Source organism: Sceloporus occidentalis, unplaced genomic scaffold (assembly GCF_023333645.1).
Source record: "Sceloporus occidentalis isolate IW3139 unplaced genomic scaffold, rSceOcc1.0.p SCAF_1, whole genome shotgun sequence".
Lineage (NCBI taxonomy): Eukaryota > Metazoa > Chordata > Lepidosauria > Squamata > Phrynosomatidae > Sceloporus > Sceloporus occidentalis.
Genome location: NW_028316981.1, coordinates 163,769,570 through 163,793,930, shown reverse-complemented (window position 1 = coordinate 163,793,930; position 24,361 = coordinate 163,769,570). Strand labels below are relative to the sequence as shown.

The 24,361-nt window shown below is 41.6% G+C and overlaps 1 protein-coding gene across 1 annotated transcript in view; it reads left to right on the top strand.

Moving 5' to 3' along the window:
• Positions 1-24,361, top strand: part of FAIM2 (Fas apoptotic inhibitory molecule 2) — a 61,818-nt gene that overhangs the window by 24,897 nt on the left and 12,560 nt on the right. The window contains exons 6-10 of the mRNA XM_089480480.1: positions 4,771-4,821; positions 7,153-7,192; positions 14,064-14,101; positions 19,491-19,578; positions 20,855-20,950. Coding sequence (XP_089336606.1) covers positions 4,771-4,821; positions 7,153-7,192; positions 14,064-14,101; positions 19,491-19,578; positions 20,855-20,950 — 313 coding nt within the window. The remainder of the gene's footprint in view (positions 1-4,770; positions 4,822-7,152; positions 7,193-14,063; positions 14,102-19,490; positions 19,579-20,854; positions 20,951-24,361) is intronic.

Genomic DNA, 24,361 nt, shown 5'->3' with positions numbered 1-24,361 from the left:
ATTTCTGGTTTTGCAAGGGCATGGGTATGGGTATGAGGAGGGCAAGATTTAGTTAAAATTGAGAGGTGTGAGAGACAGGTTTGTGAAAGTCATCAAGCCTCCCATACATAATTTGCACATGGCCTGGGAGGGAACCACTATATGCAGAGGTACGGACTCTGAAAAAAAAAAAAACATTACTTTTTAATTCCAACTCATATATCTTAGCCTCTGGTCTCTGTGATTGTCATATCCTGGAGCCCGAGAGTAGGCTGAACTTTCTGAAATCTCTGAATCTTTGAGAGTGGGCGGAATAGTTTCTTTCTCACTTCCCAAGACCAGTGAGAAGAGAGTAAAATGATGAAAAGTCTCCTTTTTTTAAAAAAAAATGGGTTAAACAAACTAGGCAAGATAAAATATGGAAATGTGCTCTATTTCCATAATTTGTGCAGGCTGCAGAAGCTATGTCTCACCATAGTATCTTAGTATGGCACTCAAAAATATATAGTGAAGTCATAATAGATTCAACACCTTCAATAGTGCCTTTAAAATTCAGGCTATGACTGCTGTCACACTGCAGAATTAATACAGTTTGACATTGCTTTAACTGCCTTGGCTGCATTCCATGGAATGCTGGGAATTGTGGTTTGTTGTGGCACCAGAGCACTCTGACAAAGGAAGGCTAAATGTCTCACAAAACTACGTATCCCAGAATTCCACAGCATTGAGCCAATGCAGTTAAAGTGGTGTCAAAGTGCATTATTTTTGTGGTGCAGATGTGGTCTACAACCACAGTGGGTTCATCATTGCATTGTATCAGCCAACAGTGCTGGGGGCTCTATTCCTTATCATAGGCGGTAATGAAGAAATTACCCATTTCTCACTATGCCATGAAAAGTTCGTGTGTGTGTGTGTGTGTGTGTGTGTATGTGAGAGAGAGAGAGAGAGGCGCTAATGTTAAAGGACAGGAGGGCTGGAAAGAAATAAGAAGTGTTAATTGAGTATGGGCAAATTATACATGAATCACAACTAAACCTTTGAAATTTGTTTTGGTAGTGCGTGCTAACCAGCTGTTGAAACCAAATAATTGTGGGCAGTCAATGCCAATTTTTCTTCAGCCTCATCCCATGCTGTTAAAAGCACTTGCTGATGTGGCATGTCCTCTAATGTCTGCAAGGATATTTTTGGCCTTTTGGGAGAGAGAAATGAAGCAGTCCCAAAGGGAGAGGTGCTGAAGGTTGAAATGGGCGTAGGTACAGGTGTGTCATCAACGTTCTGAACCTGTTGCTTGTTTTAGGTTTATACGTACAGAAGAAACTTTAGACGGGACTAAAATAAGAATTCATTACTTTGTGTATAACAGTTGTCTTTGAAACTGTAACGGTTTGGTTCCATTAATATAAATCACAGAGAGAGCACTAGTATAAAACACAGGCCTCAACTGTATAAAACACAGACCTCAGCCTGTGGCCATACTTTTTCTCAAAACTATCCTTTTCTAAGAAAGGGAGGATTATTTTCCAATATAAGCAATTGTGTCTAGGTTAGGTCTTGGTGAAAGACCTCAGTACAGTTCTTTCTAGCGAGAATGTAAGTTGTAGAAATACAGCACAATGTGATTATAAAGATTTAATATATGCAGTTGATCTTGAGAAGGTCTTACGCTTTCCTTTTTCACTTTCAAGTGGGTTAACTACAGGCTCCGCAGCTAGATAGATGCCGCATGGTTTGAGAAAAAGATTGTGAATACTCTCTTAGGGATACCTCATAATAATGTAGGTTGCTGCTACACTGCAGAATTAATGCAGTTAGACACTGCTTTAACTGCCATGGTGATTTGTAGTTATAATGTTTAAATGTGCAGATGCCTTACCGTCTTTGTATTTAGTTACTTTAATGCTGGATGGGTTTCCCATGGTTGCTGGTTTGACTCCCTAGATTGACAACATACCACAGCCTCACTGCTGCAAATGTAATTGGAACCTTGTCTTCTCATTATCAGTTTGTGTCCCCACAAGGTAAAAGCACAGCAAACAGCTTAGGGTTACATTCGATAGCTGCTAACATTGTGGAAAAATACTTGCAGGTTTCTAAAAACTCTGAGGATTGATCTGCCATTCCCTGTTCATAATGGAGTGCTAAGAATTCTTCACTGGGGTCTACTGGTTGGCTGAGTGAACTGTCTTTTTCAACTCCCCTTCATTTTGTTATATTTTGTCATTAGAACTACATTGTGTAAGAAATGTTTGCACTTCCTGCTGTAGCCTGTAAAGTGGCATCACTAGTCGGGTGCAGGGGATGCGGACTGCAGCAGGTAACACCCCAGAGGTGTGAGTCACCCGGTGGAGTGGTACACCTAGAGGGAATGGCAGGGCTACTGGGCAAGTGAAAAAGGGCACTTTCCCACTTGTCCACATCAGCTCCTGAACAAGACCTCCAGGGGGCACAGCACTGTCCCCCTCAATAGCAGCAGCTGCTGTGGGAGGCAGTGCATTCAAGGTTTAGCATTGCTGCAGCAATGTAAGACCCTGAAACCCTTTTCCTGGGTGGACAGTACCTTCAGCTGTACCTGATCCTGAAAGCATTTTAAAGGGAGGAGAGATGCATACAGGGTCTGACATGGCTGCAGCACACCAGACCTGAATGTGGGAAGGGGTCTACCTTGGAGGCTGCAGCATGGACCCCTCAGCAGTGGTCTGGGCAGACCAGCAGCTGAGGGGGGGGGGCAAGGCAATTCGCCCCCTCCACCAGTGACACCAACATCAGCAACACCACTGACTTCATGGACTTCAAGGATGGAGTCTAGGATTCACCATGGAGTCTGAGTAGAGCTGGAAAAGCTGTATTCTTTTATACTACCACTCCCAGAATCACCCAGGATTGTAGTTCAAAAAAGGAGCACTTCCAAGCTCTGAACTGTGGAGCCTTTAGCTATAGCCCTGTCTACATGGGCCAAATAAAATGTCCTCCCCGCATTCCCATGATAAGGAGTCCCTGGTTCTGGTGTGAAATGCCTGGAGGATATCTGGCCAGTTCCACCATATATATCACTTAAAATGTTTTAAAAAAAAAAAACCCTCACGTTTTGCTCTGGAACTTCCCAGATGGTCTGGAGCCCTCACTCCATCATGATGCCAGGCAGCTGTTTACAATTAGTCCCTCTGTACAACCTGGCAGTAGCACCACCATGGCGAGTCCCTCATTTTGAGGTCAGAACAAGCACCCAGCCATATGATCAATGTTGTTCTGACCTCAGAGTGAGGGACTTGCCATGATGCCAGTGGTACTAAGGCAGCACAGCAGGATGCGTGTGTGAACAGCCACCAGGCATCCTACCGGAGGGCCCCAAATAACTGGGAGAGATTAGGACAGCTTTAGGGCCAGAATACTCCAGATTACATTGGGAGTATTCTTGCTCATGTGGACCCTAACTATATGATGTATGAAGTTAGTCATATACGAACAACTAAGCCCCTCCATCTTCTTTCTCCTTAGGTTAACATTTGGAATGGATCTTGTTTTTAGGCCATAATGGTTCTTAAATTTATTTAAATTCACGAAGGCTGCCACTTTTATATACAGTTAGTGTTCACAACATATCTACAGCTATATTGATTTGGAAGTGAAGAAAGGAAGGACTTACATTTGTTTGCATCATGTTGTGCCATGTGATAGTCAAAGACATCCCATTAAACACCTCATTTTTAAGGGGAAACATGCCTTGTATATGTTGGACTTTTATTTATTGTTGTTTTAAATTGGTTTCTCACTGGTTTCAATTATATGATGGTTTGATTGATTTTTATCTTATGCATGCTGTTAATTTTTCACGATGTTGGTTTTAACTGTTGTAAGTCTCAAACTGGGGGAAAGGTGAAAAATTAATAAATCACCATAATAATTTCCCAGTCTGTGCCCTCCAGTCGAGTTGGACAACAACAAACATCAGACTCACCCACTATGGCCAATAGTCAGGGGTGCTTAAGAGATTCTGTGTGTTATTCTGGAGAATGGTGTAGTGGTTTGGGCATTCGACTATGACTCTGGAGATCAGCGTTCAATTCCCTGCTCAGCCATGAAACCCACTGAGTGACCTTGGGCAAGTCACACTCTCTCAGCCCCAGAAAATACTTTGATAGGGTTGCCTTAGGGTATACTTGAGCCTACGTCCTCAGGTGAGTGTTTACTTCTGAATTCTCCACTCCAAACAGGCAGCTAAGGAAGTAGGCTCAAGTCTACAAAAGCTCATGCTACCAACTTCTTACTTTCAGTTAGTCTCAAAGGTGCTACAAGACCCCTTTGCATAAACTTTTAGAGGCCAGTAAGAAGTTGATACTGGGCTTGGTAAACAAATAGTAGCTGTGTTGGCCATACAACAAAGTACAATAACATCTAACATTGACAAGCTAATGATAACTTTATTGGGTCAACAAAAATGTATAAAATACGTGTTGCAAGCTTTTGAAGCTCCACCAGCTTTTTTATCAGACAAAGGTGTTAGAAATCATACAGGAGAAAGGAATTTATGATGTTAGAAGCACAGGACTTCGCTTTGTCAAGATGTTGTTGTTGATTTCAATTAATATGGCATGGGTATAGTCTGGTGCAACACATAGATTGTAAGGGAGAGCTAAGAGCTGGATTTTTAATGAATCAATAATTGTAATTAATAGCATGTTAAAAGTATGGCTCGTACACAGTGTTCTACTGAAGAGACCTGTTCTAGTCACCGAAGCTGTGCTTAATGTCTTTCCTTGGTTCACTTTTGCTCTCTCTGTTTTTCTTCCACAGTGCTGTTTTCTTTGTTACCTACTTAGTCTTGGCCTGCTGCTCTGGACCCAGGTAAAGTCCTATATTCACTGAGATCAATGTATCAGGTATCTGTGTTCTCTCTACAGCTGCTTCTTTCTTCTGTTTGGGAACAAGATCTGTCCCACTTTGGAAGGGCGGATTTTCTCCTATCAGCACAAGGTAGCCATCTAGCTATCACTGCCTGTATTTACTTGGTCTCTTATTCTGAATAACCCTGGGATGTTAGAGCACCAGAATTCTTACTCATATGGTCTAAATTCCTTGAAGGATCCATATTTGATTTTGCAAACTAAGCAGGGTCAGCCCTGGTTAGTACTTGGATGGGAGACCACCAATAAATACCAGGTGCTGTAGACTATGTTTCAGAGGAAGGAATTGGCAAAACCACCTCTGAGTATTCCTTGCCTAAGAAAACATTCTGAAATTCATGGGTTCACCATAGCTGAATAGGTGACTTGAAGCCCTGTCATCATAAAGTTCAGGCTTTCATAGGTGTGGTATATACTGCCAACAAGCGGCGTACTGGTGCCGATTGTAGGGTTAGGGACTGCGCAGCAACCACGCGGTCCCTAACCCTAGTACGTGCGGGTGGTGTAACAGTGACAGCACCCTGTGTATACAGGCACCACCATTGTTACTTAAGCACCGTGCGGTGTCCAAATGTTGCCACACAGTGCTTATATAAAGAGTGTGCCAGTGGCGCATTTGTTACGCTGCCCTTGCAGCTTAAAAAGAACCCATTTTTCTGGGTTCTTTTTCCTCTGGAGGGAAGCTGCGTGGTTTGGCAGCTGCAGCTTCCTTCTAGAGGAAATTAGGCTGCCAGCAGGCCGCCCTTTTCGGGCGGTCTGTCTTGTACCATACTTTCCCAAGAGATTATATAGTTAAAGGGCTGCCTAACTTCCAATAGGTTTGATGCCCTTTTGTGAAGAGATAAAAGAGAATTATGGTGTTTCTCTAACAGCTGTATAGTACAAAGCACACAATTTGGCCAAGGATAGAGTAGAAAAAAGCAACAATAGTTAGGTAATGCTAGTTTTTATCGCAACACTCATTTCCCAAAGAGAAATGTTAAAAATTAAAATTTCTTATTACCAGGGATGGAAACATTTTGGACCTCCAAATGTTTCTGGACTCCCAGAAGCTCCACTCAGCATGGTCAATGATAAGTTATGTTAAGCAGTTAGTACCCACCAGTCATCAACATTAATTGAAGCAAATGTTTCCTTCCTATCTCTTTCTAGCGAAGGAACATCTTTACCCATCAATCAGGTCCAGCGCTATCATTAGGTCAACTAGACAGCTGCCTAGGGCACAGAGCTCAAAGGGGTGCAGTACTGATATCCAAAGTACTTACATTTTAATATCACAGTTCACAAGATCATTCAAAATTATTTGTGTGTTAAAACATTTTATTTTGTTTCAGAGAAAGATAATCCAAGATTGTTGCATTGCTTATTCTTGCATTTTAAATTTTGCAGTTTCATGTTTTCTGCTGTTCCTTTTTTCCTATGACATTTTTAAAGCCTAAGTAAGCAAAAGCCTTGCTTATGACACATAATAGCCTAGCACTGGTACTGCCATCAGTTACACAAAAGTGTAGCTAGGTCATCACCTCTTCACTAGCATGCCAACTGCCAAATGAGTAGAGTGAGTCCTGATTTCACTCTTTGGATACAAACAGAAAATTCAGGAAGGAGAGAAAAAGAGAACAAAATATGGGCAACCTCAGTCAGTTACATCTGTTATGCAGACAATGACTAATCAGTTTGCTTGGTGTATTAACCAGCTTCATTTATGGCTTTGTCTTGCAGAATGCAATTTCTTATTTCAGTGCCATGTGGCATGGCATAATGAGGAACATGCTGTGGTTATGTAGTTATAAAGGAGAGTGAGAACTCTTTTTCACCTGAACTTGATCTCTTCTGTGAAAGTGCTGGTGTATTTCAGTTTCTTGGTGTGTCTAGGCAATCTTCTATTCACATTGGAAAGCTTGCTAGCTTTCCAATCAGCCTCTGGTTGTGCCTTTAATGGGAGCTCCATCCATAGCTTTTAGGAGGTGATAATGTTCACCTGCTGAATCCTGCTTGTATTGAGTCACAGTGAACAGACACTGAAAAAGCTCAATCAAAAAAGGTGGCTTAATCCTAATTCACACTGAATCAGCAAGAGAAACATAGGCCCTCTAATGTTGGAGCACCTTGTGAACTCTAGTTACCTGGCAGAATTTTTACGTGCCATTTGCCCAACTGCTCTGTTCTCCAATTATCTTATTATGCAAGATGACATTATGCAATTTTCTTTTCAGTGATTATGCTCTTTGGGTAACAAAACTGACTTGGCTCCCTTTCGCTTAATTCACAGGAGATACTTCCCATGGAACCTGATCCTCCTGAGCATCTTTGTAAGTAGCACACCTGGCACTGCGACTCATGCTTAATCGATGGGGACTGGATAGGCAGAACAGGCAGCATTTGTTGCATGGAAAATAATATTTCATGCAGAAATATTAATTCTTGTGCCAGAAAATGCTGTTTTCTATGCAAATCAACCAAGTGCGAATTTTATGAAGAATAAATTCCCAATTATAGAACTTTCTGTGCTGAAAAGAGCATATTCTGTGCAGGGTTTAAGATTCTCTGTGCAAAACAACCACGTTGAAATTTTGCACAAAATAAGTCCCAAACTGCAAAGATTCTCATCAGTTCAGGATTCCTCTCAACACTTGTTCTCAACACTTAAAAATGTTCTTCAGTCATTTCCCAAATGTTTTAAATATTCTTTATATCCTAACATTTTTGCCCAATATAAATATTTAAAAATTACATATTTTTCTTTTCCTGAGTGAGAAAGGGTATGCTGACATATTAAGAAACCCCATTAAAAAAAGGTCAACTCTAACGATATTTTTCACATTTTGAGACTTTGGGAGAAATTTCCTTTGTGGAAAATCTCTCTCTCTCTCTCTGTGTGTGTTAGTGAGATTTCCACATCAATGAAATATTTAGCCATATATAAAAATATCCATTGAAATATGCTTGGGAATTGTTGCAATATGGCCTAGAAGAGAGGAAGCTTTTGAAATTCTTTGTTCTTGCATGTGAGAATGAAATAGGAGAAGATTTACTTTGATATCCTTATGTGCCTGGTCTTAACCCTCTTACTAAATATGGCTCCCACCATTAAAAAGAAACAGCACTGGAATGAACAGGACAGTTGAGCTTGGGATAAAGACTGTCTGCCCTTGCTTAAAAGGGCTGCCATCTCTTCCCACCTGGCAAATGGTGGAGAAAAAGTGCCGGCTTTGCACTGTGGTTTGATAAACTAAAATCTCTTTTTTAGACACATGATAAATTGGTAAGCTGTTATGTAACAAGTGCATGGGAGGGGGAGAGAGAAAGAAAGAAAGGAATTAAAAGCCCAGTGGTTTAAACTCTGCCACAGTGGACTGCAAACAATATCAGTCTTTAAAACAAGCCCATATAATTTAAAGCAGCTAAAAAAGGAAGCTAAAATAAATAACTCAGAAGCAGCACTAAAGGTTATAGGAAAATAAACACCATTGAACTCAGTAGGACTTATTTAATAAACATTCATAAGACCGGGTTGCACATCTGCAGTCTTCCTAACAGGAAATAAGATACACAGAAATCAACGTGACTTGTTTCACACGTGCCAATTAAAATGCTTTTGAACCTCTCTGTTGCACGCATCAGTGAAAGACAGAAGTGCTCTTTTGAATGTGCTTTCTTACATTTTTGGTGTTGCCTCTCCATAGGTTCATTCTCTCCGATGTTTACTTCTAGTTCTCCACCACTCCTTCCATTTTCTTCTATAAAGTTGTACATTTTGGAGAATAGCTCCCTCTCCCACTTTGTAACTTTCCTTCCCTTACAAAGTGTTTCTTTGGTCACTATTAACATGCATGGTGGCTCCCTCACATCATTTTTCCTTCCCTGCCCCTACCATGGCAATGGGGAAATAATAACAACAACAAGAACAACAACTTCTTGCCAGCCTCTCCCCATGGATCAAGGTGAGAAACAACAACAGACCAACAAATATGCATCAGTTAAGAACACAACATTAGTTAACACAAACATCACAAAACGCTGTGCTCATCTTTCCCCCAGTTTTACTAGTTTGAACGTGAACGTTCTGTGGGCATTGGTGAAACTGACAGGGCTTGCCCTGCAGGAGCATTCATGAAATGGGCAAAAGATATTGTATACGGTGTTTATCACATGGTGACCTATGTGCTGTCATCCCAAAAATGCAGTCCCTCCAGAAAAGCAAGCCCATTTGCTAATGGTGATCACACGCAAGAGCACAACAAGGGTTTAAAAGCACATTATTTAGGGTTAGATTCGAATTTGGCTATCAGATGGGTGAGGACAAATCCCCATTGCTTGCTTAGAAATATCTTTTCTGAGCATGCTCAAAACTGTCCCTTCCACAAGTGCCCCCCCCCCCCCACATGCCACAGGGAGGGAGAGGAAACCAGGGAGAGAAGCCTCTTTGCCCCCAAAGCCCCAAAAGCTATGTCAGAGGAAGGCAGACAAACTCCATAAAACCACAAAGACACACACATACACACAAGTCGTATGAGTCCTATTTCCTCTGAGGCTGAGAGAGTGGGACTTTCTCAAGGTCACCCAGTGGGTTTCATGACCAAGCAGGATCCCTGTCTCTCATCCATCCATCCATCCATCCATCCATCCATCCATCCATCCATCCATCCATCTCTGTCTGTCTGTCTGTCATCCATCTTTCTCTCTGTGTATGTCATCTGCCTGCCTGACTGCCTGCCTGCCTGCCTACCTACCTACCTACCTACCTACCTACCATACCTATCTATTTCAGTCATCTGTCATCTTTGCTATCTATCTATCTATCTATCTATCTATCTATCTATCTATCTATCTATCTATCCACTTACCTCTCTCTCTGCCATCTATCAACTTACCTCTCTCTGCTATCTGTCCGCCCATCCATCCATCCACCCATCCATCCACTTACCTCTCTATTTCTGCCATCTATCTATCTATCTATCTATCTATCTATCTATCTATCTATCTATCTATCTATCTATCCACTTACCTCTCTCTCTCTGCCGTCTGTCTGTCTGTCTGTCTGTATGTCTATCTATGCACTTACCTCTCTTTGTGTGTGTGTCAGAGAGAGAGGGTCCATAAACTTTCCTGGTTCCAGCGAGGGTGAGCCTCCCAGATGCCCTCCTTTTCCAGGACATGTCCTCCATTTCTCCCTCCTGTTCAGGAGGACCTCCAAAATGTTCTCTCTCTTCCTTTGCAAGCTCCAAAAACACACATACAAGAAAGAGAGAGAAAAGAGGAGGCTGGGGCTAGAAGCCTGCCTGATTCCATGTCTTCCTTTTCCAGGGCATGTCCTCCATTACTCCCAAAGGCTTTCTCTCTGCCTTCTCCCAGGAGAAAGAGCAAAGAGGAGGAAAGCCAGGGAAGTGTGTGTCTGTCCCTTTAAATTCTCCCTCTTTGGCCAAAAAAAAAAAAAAAAAAAAAAAAAAGGCACCCCAGGAAGCAAAGTCTTTGGAGGCTTGCTTTCCATATGGCAGGCATTACACAAAAGGAGTCAGTTCGCAAGCAAAAGAGACTCCTAACTCCAGTAGTTTTGCGAATTTACTTTCTCCTCATTGACCTCCCATTCCCCCCAGATTCCCTGTGCACTGGCTGCTGCGTCGTGTGAGAAACAGCTGCGTATTTGCCCATGAACCCTGACTGACCCTGCATTGCCCCCACTTTAACTTTCCAATTTTGCCCTGTGTGATAACGCCCTATGTAAAAGTGAGGAAAATGGCACTAGGCTAGATGCAAAGCCAGAGTCAGGAGTTGGCATTGTTGGGTATCTGCCAATTCAGACCCTCACTCTACTCCAGTTATTCAGCTTTTTTTCCCAGTGAATGAAGGATAAGAGGAGTGAAGATGAAGAACAGTAAACTCTGCAAGCCTTATGCTCTCCTTCTGGGAAGCAGTACCAGTTAGGCCCAGAAAGAGAGAGAGGCAAATGAATAAGCACCTGCAGCAATGGGCAAGGAGAAGGAAGACACTGACTCACTCGGGCAGGAAGACAAATTGTGTAGATACTCAAAGAGGGGTCCTGATACTGGCACAGGGAGGGCAGACAGATGATAAAACACACACACACTATGAGAACATCATACCTTCAAACTGTCCTGATTTGACAGGGACAGACTTGATTAATCCTGTGTCAAAGGATAAAGAATTTAACAAACAACCCATAGCATACCATTGAGGACCATCACCACAACTTACGATGGTTGCATCTTACACTGATCCAATGAAACAGAACTTGACATTGCTTTTGAACAGCCCAACTTGTGCTGCCCAAGTAAGGAAGTAAGCAATGCTTGCACATCTTCTCATCACTGATGAGAAATGGTATCTTGATGTGGTTTTTGTTTTGTTTTATTTTTTTTTACATTTTTCAATGATTTTTAAAATTCTTGGTGAAAATTTTGCTTGTGGAAAAAACCATTGCATTGTGTGCAAAAACTATGATTTTTGCACAAAAAGGTAGCTACATAAAATATAATTGTTCGGTAAAATATAAATGCACCAAGGTTTTTGATGCAAGCTTCATTTAAAAAGAAAAGCCACCCTGAAAATACACAAACACACACAATTCACCAAACCATTATAATCTTGCTGAGTAGAGAAACCCTTTTTAAATTTCTCATACAGGAGAATGAAGTAAGTGGAAATTTATCAGTATATCAAGGTTATGGCAGATGCATGCGACGTTCTGCTCAGAATGCTTAGCAAAAAGGTCACAGGAGAGAGCTGCTGTGCTATCCAGGAAGCATGAAGAAATATAATGTGGATACTTTTCATCTGGCCCTTTTTTTTGTTTACTTTTTGTTCTTTACTATATTGGGACATAGCACAATTTTATGGCACTCTGATTTCATGCTACATGCCTGTCCCTCCGTGTAAAAAAAGAGAGGAAACATGAAGAGAAACAGCAGTTGTATAATCCCAAGTGAAGTGTGTGGAAATTTACTGTTTAAGGCAATTTACTTCTGTATGTGTATCTTCTGTATATTGGCTAGATAAGGACAAACCTGTACAATTTGTGAACCATTAAGTCCCAATATAGGACACCACTCTTTTATGATGATAATGTCACTGATGCACTCCTTCACCCTTGTTTTACAATCCCAAGTGAACAGTGAAAACAGATTGTCAGCTGAACATGGCTTGATAACAAGACCAAATGCATCTGAGGAAGTAGACTTGAGCCTAGGAAAGCTCATGCTGCCAAATTCTTTCTTTCAGTTACTCTCAAAGGTGCTACAAGGTCTCTTTACAATGGCTTGATAACCTGTGTCATGGCAAATTTATGCATAATTGCTAGGCTTTATATACATTTCACAAAAGGCAAAGCTGGCCAATTATTCTTTAAGATTACTGCCAAGAATTTTTTCACTTTACTCCTGGTCATCCCAAAACCATATTTGCTCTTCAATTGCAATGAATTGGACAAAGACAGTGGCTAGTAGGCTTTTTCATCAGCCCCTTCTTTTTCCTGTAAGTGTCCACACATACCTAACCAGTAAAAATGGCAACTTTTGCACCAAAATGGAGCTTCAATGATTAGAGTACTGATACAAAAACAAGGCAAGAATGAATCAGGGGCTCACCCTGATTTTTGTCCAACTTCCATCCATATCCTGGTTCAAAATGGTCCAAAAGGGGACCAGGATACTTCCATCCATATCCTGGTTCCCTTTAGTTGGTTGCCCCGCTCGTCAAACATCATTGTTCTCTTCTTAAATTAAACAATATAAGTGGTGCACAATTTTGCTGCGGAGGGTGTCAAAATGGTGGGTGGTTGCTGGAAAGAGCAGAGGCTGGAGCATGGGTAATGGCATCAATAGAGGATGCAGGATGTGTGGATAACACCAAGTAACACCATGAGCAAGGCATCCCAAGGTACCTTTCCTGGAAAGAAATAGGGAGACTTTTTTTGGTATGCCACTCCACTCCCCCTTGTGGAGGTGAGGTGGGTGAAGCCACGGACCTTTTTCTGTGCTGTTCCCCCCGCCCCCCCAATATGTTTGGCTCTTTTCCACTGTTGTCCTCTGGTGGGTCTTCCTCTTTCCTTGAACATGGCGACTTATAATGAAAAACTGTTCTTGCTAAGGGAGGCATCCTGTCTTTTCTGTCTTGGCTAGGGTGGTGATGGTAGGATACTGGGTTCCCTGGGGTGAGACCCTCCTTTCCATCCACACCCCCATCCCAGGATGTCAATGAGGGTGATACCATGAGTTACTGCACTGGGTGACATCAACCCTAGTGGTGCTACTGAACGTGAAGCTGAAGGAATAGAGGGAGGAAGGCAAAAAAGAAGATTAAATAGGAAGGTTGATAGGAAGGAGCGGGGTGGGGGGGCAGATTTGCAGGTGGATATGGAAGGGGAAGGAACAAGAACTGGGCAAAACGAAGGGGGTAAAGGAAGCCTAGAATGAGAGCAGAAAATGCAGGAGAAACAGGGATTGGGATGGGGGTATGGCTCTCTCCCTTCTTCTGCTCACAACCTACTATAAGATTGTCTTTCGGTATAGTGGGGGCTTATAACTTTTCCACCAGATCCCAACATGTGCACAGACACCCTTGGAACACACTAGGAAGCCTCATACTTTCTGTGCACTACAATATAGAGCATGGACAAGACAACACTTAAGGATCAAGAAGATTCTCTCTCACCATACAAGCAGGAACTCACACACATATGTGTGGTACCTGGATAAAAGATTTCTTGCCTGAATTATTAAACCTTTTTTTTAAAGGAAGGCAATACACATGTTCTTCTTTCCCTTTTCCATGCATCTCTGTCCTGTCCCCCACTTCTCTCTCTTTTCCTTCTTGAAGAAAATTCCTAGATCTCTGAAACTGAGTTGTGGTGGGGAGTTTCTAATTTTTTCCCTAGGTTTAATTGCCATGCATGCACGGTTGCATTTGAGGTGCAAAGAGTTCATCCTTCCTTCCTTATCTGAAATCCATCTCCAAAATTGTCCACTGCATTCCATGAGGAAGAAGACACTTCCATTGGATCTCATGGACCTCAAGGCTCTGAGAAATAAATCTTGAGGCCTGGGAAGTAAATCTGGGGACATGGGACCAGGTCTATAAAATGCCGCTGGTATATTTCTTTTCTTGGCATCTGGCTCCATCATCAAAAGTAACTTGGGTTGTTTGTTTGTTTTTATATCTTCACAGACTCTCTCCATGGCTTATCTGACTGGGATGCTCTCCAGGTATGTCACTTAAAGCTTGAGTGGTTGTCACTGTGTGTGTGAGAGAGAGAGAATGGGGAAGGGAGAGGAAGAAAGAGTCATTCTTCAGTCTCTCTGTCCAGCATGTCTTTCCTGATTATTTTTCTTAATTGTTAGAATCTGTTCCTTTTTCTCTTCTTCCTTGGGAAAAGAAGGGGAAACGCCTGCATCAAAATTCATGACTATAGGATGTACCCATAAGGTGCAGATGTAGCAGCACAATACCAGTTTAATTACTTTGGTGTCTTCCTATGAAATTCTGAGATTTGTAGTTTGGTGAGGTACATAGATACTCCCATAATCCATAGAATAAAACTCATACTTTGGACCTATAGAGTGCCCCCAACCCATAGAACTAGAGAACTCTAAATATCTTTCCATAAACTACATATCCCAGGAATCCATGTGATAGAGCCATGTTAGTTAAAATAGTGTCAAAGTGTTATAGTTGGGTAGTTGGTTAAATCCTTAATTTATAGGTTCGCTGAAACTTGTGCTTCTTAATTCCCTGATCTTATTGTTGCCTACCAGCTAAAGCCATCTGCATAGCCATTTCCCCCCAGAAGGGATCCTTGTAACAGCATTCTTAACTTATCTCTATCTAAATAACAGGAGTGATAACATTTTTTAAATTTACCTGTCTTGTAGAAGCATTGATTTAGAATGCTTTCAATATATATACATCAGGAATAACATTCTGTTTTTTCCGCCTAATTCCAATTCTGTCCCATATAAAGGATAAGAGAAGGATAGACTAGAATCAGAATCAAGTGACTTGTAACTGTGTAAGGTCTGTTAAGAACATGTACCTATGGGGTATCCGATTCTGCAATAAAGCCTCTGTGCAACAGCTAAGAAACACAATTTTTTTGCTAACACGGAATCCTTTACTAATTCACTAAAAAGCAGATAAAGCTGTAGAGAAAGAAGCCCTCAGTCTTATCTCTGTATTAAACTCTCATTTTTAATCTATAGTAAAGGCTCTTATCATAGGTTTAGTGCCAAAAGATTTAACATTAATCCCACTTCAGAATAATTCAGAATGTTACAATGGGCTATTTTTATTATAATTCTATTGATGACATGAGTATAAATTAATTCATGCATTGAAATTCATCTTAAGATATTATTGTGACACTTGTTTTACTGGAGGTTAGTCCCACTGAACTGAATAGGACCGTCTTCTGGGCTGACCAGTATATGACTATCCTGCTGGTTAACAAGTGGTTAAATAAAGCCAGTTACCAACTTGCCCATTTGGATTCTGTAACTTGAAATGACACTATTTTGTTCGTTTCTTAAAATATCTATATTCTGCCTTATATCCAAGATTCTTAGACCACTGTAGGATAGCACTTAAACCCACGCAGAGCTATCAAGCTTGCTTTTTGGCTGTAGCTGCACTGTAGAATTAATGCAATTTGACACAACTTTGTCATGTCTCCACCCTAAGGAATCCTGGGATTTGCACTTTATTGTGACATGAGAGCTCTCTAACAGAGAAACAAAACTACAAATTCCAGAATTACATAGCAGTGACCCATGGAAGTTAAAGGTGTGTGAAACTAATTAATTCTGCAGTGTCCTGTATCTCATATAGCAGATCTGTGCAAATTGACATCTTAAGATTGTAGGTAAACAGAATGTGTGGTGCAAATTGGTTACTATCTGATATCTGTGTAAGGCAAGGAGCTTTGGCAGGTGGACAGAGCACTTGCAAACAACCATCACCCTGTTTTACTTTCAGACATTCACAGAAGGAACTGATCTTTGGGTTGCTAAGTTGGAGCAGATCCAGCTTGCAGGCTCTGAATTTGCCTGAAGTGAATGGTGTGGGAAGAGGCAAAATTGGGGGGATGTTATTAGCTAGAAGCTTCCATCCATGGCTTGGACAAATTACTGTTTGGGGGCCATAATTTGCAAGATCCCACAACATACAGAGCCTTATATTGACTAGGGAATTCTGGGAATTTGAGTCCCTCTCCTCCAAAAAACTAAACAAGCTAAGGAAAAAGAAAACAGGCCTGTAAAGAGTATTTGCAAATTTGTCTCAACCCGAAAGGATATCTTGTCAAATCAAGACATCACATCCAAACTCCCTCCCCCGCTGCCGCAAACTCTTCTCAATTGCTATGTGAATTTTTTTTGCCTCTATATAAAAATGAAAAGACCAACACTTTCCTTCCTTCCTGTTTTTTTCCTGCACACACACACACAACTTTTTTGCAAAGAAGCCCAGAAATGGGGGAAGTGTTTTTAAAGGTGGAAAATCTATTGCGGTCTTGCTTGAAGGAGAGAACATTTGAAACTTTATTCTCATATGGGAGAATAAAATAAGTAAAGAGTTACATCCATCTAAAAAGTTTGTTTCTTTTTTTAAAGCAATATTTCAAAGCTCTGATCCTTTGGACCCTCTCCACGGGTCTTGAGATCTTATACAACTCTGCCAATAATAATAATAATAATAATAATAATAATAATAATAATAATAATAATAATAATAATCTGTATTCTGCTTTTTCACAAAGGAATCAAAGTGGATTCCAACAGTATAAATAGAACATCAAATAATTAAAAATTACAATTTTAAAACCCCCAAACCCCAACCCCCCCCCCATTCATAAGAACAGTGATCAACCCATAAAAAGAGATGCCTTTGTTTCTGCTGTGATAATCTCATGCACCGAAGCATCAGGGCTCTTCATTGTTTCACATGTATTAGATGGCTAGCCAGCGGTGGTGGTGGCAGGACAAAAATAAACGAGTGTGGCAGGCAGAGCTGCAAACAAAGACATTACTCAGTCACCGAATCCATGCAGAACAGTTAACATGAATGCCCTGGCAGCAAGCTATTTCTGTTGTTGCAAAAAAAAAAAAAAAAAAAAGGGAAAAGGAAAGCAAATACAAAATTAGGCTGCAATTCTAAACTTATTTGTCTCAAAGCTACTGACATTGCTTGGGTTTATTTCTGCAAAAGAAAAACATGTTTAGGATCTAGGGTATCTGAATGTACCCTAGAGAGCCAGTGTAAAATAGTGGCTGGACTAGTTCTGCAGGAGATGAGGGTTCAACTCTTTACTTGACCATGGAAACCCAGTGGGTGACTTTGGACAAGTCACACACTCTCTGCATTAGAAGAGGAAGGCAATGGCAAACCCTGAATGAATCTTGCCAAGAAAGCCCTGTGATTAGTTTGCCTCACTGTAAGTCAGGAACTATTTGTGGCAATAACAACCACATCTGAGTATAGTGCAAGCATCATAACAGGGCATTTAAAAAAAATTATTACTATGTAGATGTCTATTCTCTCATTCAAATGTTTCATGATTGGAACTTTGTTCATTCATACAATCTCAAAATTCAGATTGTGTCAAAAGTGATTTTTTTAAAAGAGAGAGAGAGAGAGAGTGAAAGGGAGAGAATACAGAGCTGCAAATGCATTTATACATATTTCTCTAATCAGTGTGTCAGTAACCTCTGATTTGAGTTTATGTTCTTGGTTCGTTTATTGAATTGCATGTATCCATTTGTGTCGACTGAGTGTCCAAACGTTAGAACTGGATGTCCTTTTGGACACACAGTGATTACTGGGGGGAAATGCCTTGCATCATAATAATCATTTGGTTGGATCTCAGCCAGGACATTTTGCCCCATGCTTATCATCACATTTTAAGGAGAGGCAAGTGCTTGCAAAGAACACAATAGTACAGTGGAATATGCAACACAGTGTGGGAGTGCTACTGTTCAGGTTTTCACATCATTCCATTATGTCTCCCACCCAAATTCTGCTCCAAGATATCAATCAACATTCTGTGCCTAGCGTGCCTAGTCCTTTTGTGATGCTCCGTCCAGTATTTCCCCCCCCCCCTTCCTTTGGTGCATGTGTGATGGGAAATGTGAGATCCAGCAGTGGATCTCTCAAACAGAATATTGAAAACAACAAGGCAGAAGGGTCTAGCAGAGTAAATAATTAAGTTTAGTCTGTGCACTGCCTATAAAAGTTGCTTAAATTGCACAAACTTGTTCATAGGCAAACGCTTGGTCTTAGGGAGGAGAGACAGAAAAAAAGAAAAATGGTTGCTGGTTAAAATGATGCAGGAAGAGAGTGGTTGTGGTAAAGGGGGAAAAAGTCTCACACTGGATTACTTCTGTAGTGTGTTTTGGACCTCAGTCTAGCAGTTTGTACCTCTGTTAGTCTTGAGATGACTGTTGGGACTACATAAGCATCAACATTTATGAGGAAAACGATTCTTGCTTTGCTGGCTAGGTCAATGACCCTTCTAGCTCACTTTCCTAGCTCCAGCAGGGTCTGCTTAGATGTCTTTGGAAAGCTGATTCAACAGGCAAAATGGTTGCCATCAGCAATTTTATTCTTAGCAACCACATTTCAAATGTTCTGAACACTGTGCACTGACATAATTTATTATAGCTTGGTGGTAAAGCACAATCTATTGAATGCAAGATACTTTGAAAAATGCCAATCCTTGGCATCTCCACTTAGAAAATCTCAGATAGCAGATCTGAGAAAGACTTGAGAGCTTGGAGGTGTCACTACTCTTGTGATGGACAACACAGATCTAGCTGGACCAATGGTCTTACTTGGTATGAAGCAGCTTACTAATTTAATATGTAAAAGCATAATGGTCCTATGTCTGGGGAGAAAATTAGAATAAAAATAAAGTACTTCAGAATGTGGCAATAGTTGGTATTAGATGCCTGCCAGAACTCTATACTTGCTTTGCCCGCTGCCACTCCCTTGCTGTCCCGAACCTAAAAATTAGTTGTTGTTGAGTGCCTTCAAGTGGTTTACAACTTATAGCAACCCTAAATGATAATACAGTGGATTTTTCTAAGGCTGAGAAAAGGTGACTTGCCCAAGGTCAACCAGTGGGTTTCCATGGCCAAGCAGGGAATCAACCGCTGGTCTCCAGAGTGATAGTCTAGCACTGAAACAACTACACCATGCTAGCTCTAACAGCTATTCTCACTAGACTCAGCACTGGTCCAGTCATTGCCACTGCAGTCAGCTTCTGTACATGAAATAGAGGGGTGCCGTCTTATCTTTTGTCTCAAGCAGCAAAATGTCTTGAACAGGCCCTAATGAAGGTTGCAGAAACTCCAGCTCCCAGTAAAGGCCAAGTAGAAAGCAGGCATGAAGTGATGGTGTTGGCCTTCCCCGTGACACTTACCAAGGAGCAGCATTTAGAAATGATTACCAGTATGTTTCTTGCCTCACACTAACACCTCTCTAGTTATCAAAAGCACAACATTTGGGTATTGTCCTCTTAAGCAGACTTTTCTGAATTCTGCCTTTACATGTGGCTTGGTTCGCTGATGGACATCCCTTTTAATGTCATTATTTCTTGTGCAGCTACTTTGACACCACGTCCATCCTCCTCTGCCTGGCCATCACAGCATTGGTATGCTTCTCCGTCACTATATTCAGTTTCCAGACCAAGGTGAGTGAATGCATCTCAGTTAGGCTAAACCTATCCAGTCTCACTGTTCCATTTTCTGGAGGCAAAGCTTTATTTGTTACTCATTTTGTTAAAGGTTCTTAGAGTGGTTAAAACAGCAAAAAGGTGACATACAAGAGTGCAGCAATCTTGTCTTGACAAATGTGGCTTCACACTAACCCCTGCTTCTGTATTTGAACAAAGGAACAAGCTGCCTGACTGGTAGCCTGATGGCCAATGCAGCTTCCGGCTGTCTTCCATGACCTGGAAGCACTTGTTGCGACCCTCCCCCAAATTTAGAATGGATCAGATAATGATAGCTGGGAAAGAAGGGATAATTTTCCATTTAGTTCACTTGACAGGGTCATTGAGGCAATTTTCATTTCAAAGAGCCTTGGTGGTGCAGTGGTTAAATGCCTGTACTGCAGCCACTCACTCAAAACCATAAGGTTGCGAATTCAATACCAGCAAAAGGGCTCAAGCTCAACTCAGGCTTGCATCCTTCCGAGGTTGCTAAAATGAGTACCAGACTGTTGGGGGCAATCTGGTACACCGCTTAGACACTGTTAGTTCAGTATGAAGCAGTATATAAATGAAGCTATTTTCAGATGGAGGATGGTAGAATAAAATATTTTTCTGCTGAATTTGTTCTCAGATGCCTTTATCACAGGCCTAATGGCTGTTCTTATATTTATCTAGAAACACTGAAAACTGATAACAGTATGATGAGACTTCTGGGTAATGAGATATTTTTGCCTTCCAACACACATCCCATTTTGCAACAAAATTTTCTATACACAGACAGCAGATGCAAATAGCTTTGGAAGATTCTGAGCAAAGATTTGTCTCTTGAATCAACCTCCCCAGCAAATTTGCCTTCAGCATTAGTGCTGATGTGTATAAAGGATTTACAGTAGTATTATTACTTTTTAGTGTGATCTTATTGTTGTTGCTGCTGTTGTTATATTGCTGCATAGGACTGGCAGGAGCTTTATACAAGAACATCTGGAGGACTTTCAGTTGCTACCCCCAGTTTAAAGTTAAAGCTGAATGTGGCTGTGTGTGCATGTGTGTGAAACAGTGTGTATTTAAGGAAATTTTGCAGTAGAACACAGTGGAAGAGTAATGAGCTTGCAAGTGGGTACTAGATTAACAGATTTCTAACAAACGCTCTATTTATGTACTATGTGATTATCTTGTATACTGCATGTGAAGAGTTGAAGATTCATCATTTGGTGTACACTGATACAACCACGACCTCTTTTCTTCCTTTCCACAGTATGACTTCACATCTTGCCAGGGCGTCCTCTTTGTGATGGCGATGGTGCTGTTGTTTAGCGGGATAATCCTGGCCATTACGCTTCCTTTTGGATATGTAAGAGTCTCATTTTGTTTCTGTCAAAAGAACCATTGCTTGGGTGTTAGTGAATTTGAGGGGGGGGGGGGGCTGAAATAGTGTGTGACACTTTGGCCATGCTCAGCTGCAGAGTCAGAACATTGGACCAAAGAGTGTGTGTTTCTGTCCTCTGCTCTCCTATAGTTCCCCACTGTCACTTTTCAGCCTTTACAATCTAGACCTCAGAACAAACCAAGGAATGGGTTAAGTATGAAAAGAAGCTTAGAGAGCAAAGAGAGTGCTACAACACGAGAGCGGAAGGCTACTTCTCTTTTTCCCTGGTTACTGGCCAGTTTTACCTAATAGATCTTGGCTTAAAATATGGACCAGGATTCTACAGAATACTTCCAGTGTATATTGTTGCTTCTGTCATGATTGCTGATTCCTCCTCTGTCTGATTTAAAGTGCTGAGAAATCCTCTGGAGTTCCTCTTTCACACTGCAGGGACCTGCAGCATGAGAGTACAGGGAATAGAGTGCAAGGAAATACCAATTCCACTTACACTGGGGGTCACAGTCATAACTTGGCCATATGTCTCAACTGAACTCTGGGAAGCAGCAAATGCACTAATGATCCCAAGAGAGCTGTATCCATGTGACACAGCACTGCCCAATATCCTGTTTTTAGTTGAAGGATTCTGTAGAATGCAGAAGCTTATATACTTCCACAACAAAAGAAATGTGTGCTATAAAAGGATGTTCCTTTTGGCAAGAAGGGCCCAAACAAAGAATAGACAGTGGTCAACTGCTCATATGGGGAGCAGTAATAGGAAACTGTTCCTTACTTCCAAAAGGATGAGAGTATTCTCCTGAAAATAGCAATTGAGAGCTAGCTTTAGACATATTGCAACCATGTCACATGGTGGATGTTACAATATACTGAAACATTAAGTGTGCAATCAACTCACCACATATATTAGATTATTTTTTACTAGATCACTGCAAGTAACTAAAGAGAGACTTTGTAGGTAAGTGGCATGCTTTCCATCACACCCTATTACTAGTTCATTGTGTCTGAAAAGAAATTGCAACATCATAAATCACAGATTAGCAACCCAGGTGAAACATCTCAGAAATTCAGAAAATGTCTTTGGAGAAATTTCAGTACCGCAGTACTAACCATAAGCAGAAACAAAACAGTAATAAGCCCATCTTGGATGTCTTTGCCTGCTAGCCTTTGGTATTGTAGCCCAATACTTGCCCATTTCTGTTCTCTTTCTTTTCTAACTATGCTCCCCCTATAACTTTCTAATCCTTATCTTAATGCCTTTTGCTGTACTTGGGCTTCTGTTTTCACATCTTGTTCTCTCTCCCTCAGCTGGAAAAGTTGACACTGGATTGTGTTTATTGATTAGTTGTTCTTGAGGCAAGACTGGAATCATTCACCTCCTGATTAGGGACAGCAAGAAATGGGAAGGAAGGCAAGAAGTTGGAGTCTCTCAGTGTTCCGTCTACACAAAAGAGTGTGCATTCTGGAGTTTGTTAGCAGTATGAACCCCTAGATAGCAAGGGCTGTTGATAGAACAGGGAGGATTTGGTTTGAATTGTTAGTCATCCTGCTTCAGCTCCCCATAAGTCACTGTGGACTTGGCTTGTTTGCTTGATATTCTGATTTGGCTGAGCTGCCCATTTGTCCCATTGGCTGGAACCATATTGAGTCCTGGATTACTCTTACCTCAAAAGAACTCTTTGGCCTTTGACTCACCTTCCCTTATTGAGTCTAAAGCATTGCACTTAGCAGTAGAGTTAACTTCTATTTCCAATTATTTTGGGAAGGAACTGAAATGTGGAGTATATCTGCCTGAGGGGGTGTAGGTGGGGAAAACGTATTTTGCTCTTTAAAGAAGAGCTGAACCATTGTACCCACTGCTTTAAGCAGATGCCCTGTATTGGTGGTGTTTAAAGTATTGGTCCATGGCCTGGTACAAGTTCACATGATATCAATCTCCTTCCTTGGGGGTCTTTAAACAGAGATTGGATGGCCATTTGTTGGGCGTGCTTTGATTGAGAGTTCCTGGATGGCAGGGGGTTGGAGTGGATGGCCCTGGTAGTCTCTTCCAACTTTATGATTCTATGGTCCCTGGAGAGTCTTTCCTAGAAAGGAAGGAACAGTTGTAGCCAATGGGCTATGATGGTGGTCCCTGACCACATTGCCACTACATTGAAGGGGAAATTGCCAGTTCCCTACATCAAGAAGCTCCACACTATATCAATAATTTGTCCCCAACCTGATGCCCTTCAAATATGTTGGACTATTAGCCCCATCATCCCCAGACAGCATAGCTGTGGAGTAGTGAGAGTTGTAGTCCAAACTCATTTGGAGGTCTTTGAGTTGGGAGAGACTGCCCTGCATTTATAAAGCTTTTGCTTTTTTATTGCTCAGGACCATCACTCAGGTCTAGTCTACAGAAACAGCAGGTCATGTTTAGGGATTGGTTTTGGTGGATTACACGTCTAAGGGGGTGTTCCCACTTGCGATTTACAACACTTTAAAATACACCGGTATCAGTTAAATCGATTCAAAATAACCCTGGTCTTATCCCGCGTTCCGAATCGCTTTTTTTTCTTCATTCTCATTTACCAACTGATTCGCTTTAAGTGATCCTCTTTCGTTCCTATTCAAATAAAACGGTGTATATATATATAAACCGGTTTTAGCCGTATTTTGTTCCCACTCACCATTTTGGGGCTGTCAATCAAAGCAACGTCATCATAACGTCACTTTTAAATTTCGCGGTTTGTTATAAAAGAGCCAATGAGGAGGCGCTTAAAGTGCCGAGTCCTGCAATTATTCGTGGCGAAGGATGGTTGAGGGAGAGAAAACTGCCTCCCCAAAGCACTTCTGCTGCCTTGGAAAAAGACCCCAGGCTGGGGGAGGCTGCAGGCAAAGCGAATTTAGGGAAAGCTGCTTCCAGAGGAACTATGGGATGGGAGCACTCTTCCCAAAGATTCTCTTTCCAGGGTTGGAGGAGAAGGCAGATGCCGTTTGGGAAAGAGAGATGGAAAGGCTCTATTTCCCCCCCCCCCTCCCCGATTGCTGTGCATCCTCCCTCTCCTCTGTTACAAATGGTGTTCAATGATACACACACACACACACACACACACACACACACACACACACACACATCCAGGGTTTCCTGTGTCTCCCCAGATTAGGAAAGAGAGATGGAAAGGCTCTATTTCCACAGAGATTGCTGTGCATCCTGCCTCTCCTCCGTTACAAATGGGCTCTCCCCACACAGAGAGGGGAGGTTGCAATCCACTGGGGGAAGCCTTTGGCAGATGCAGCAGGCGCTTGAGCGGCTGGGACTTCAGGCGCTTAAAGCGCTGAAGAGATTAAGCGCCTGTAAACCATTAAAATAAAACAAATCCTTATCTCTTACTGAAAGAC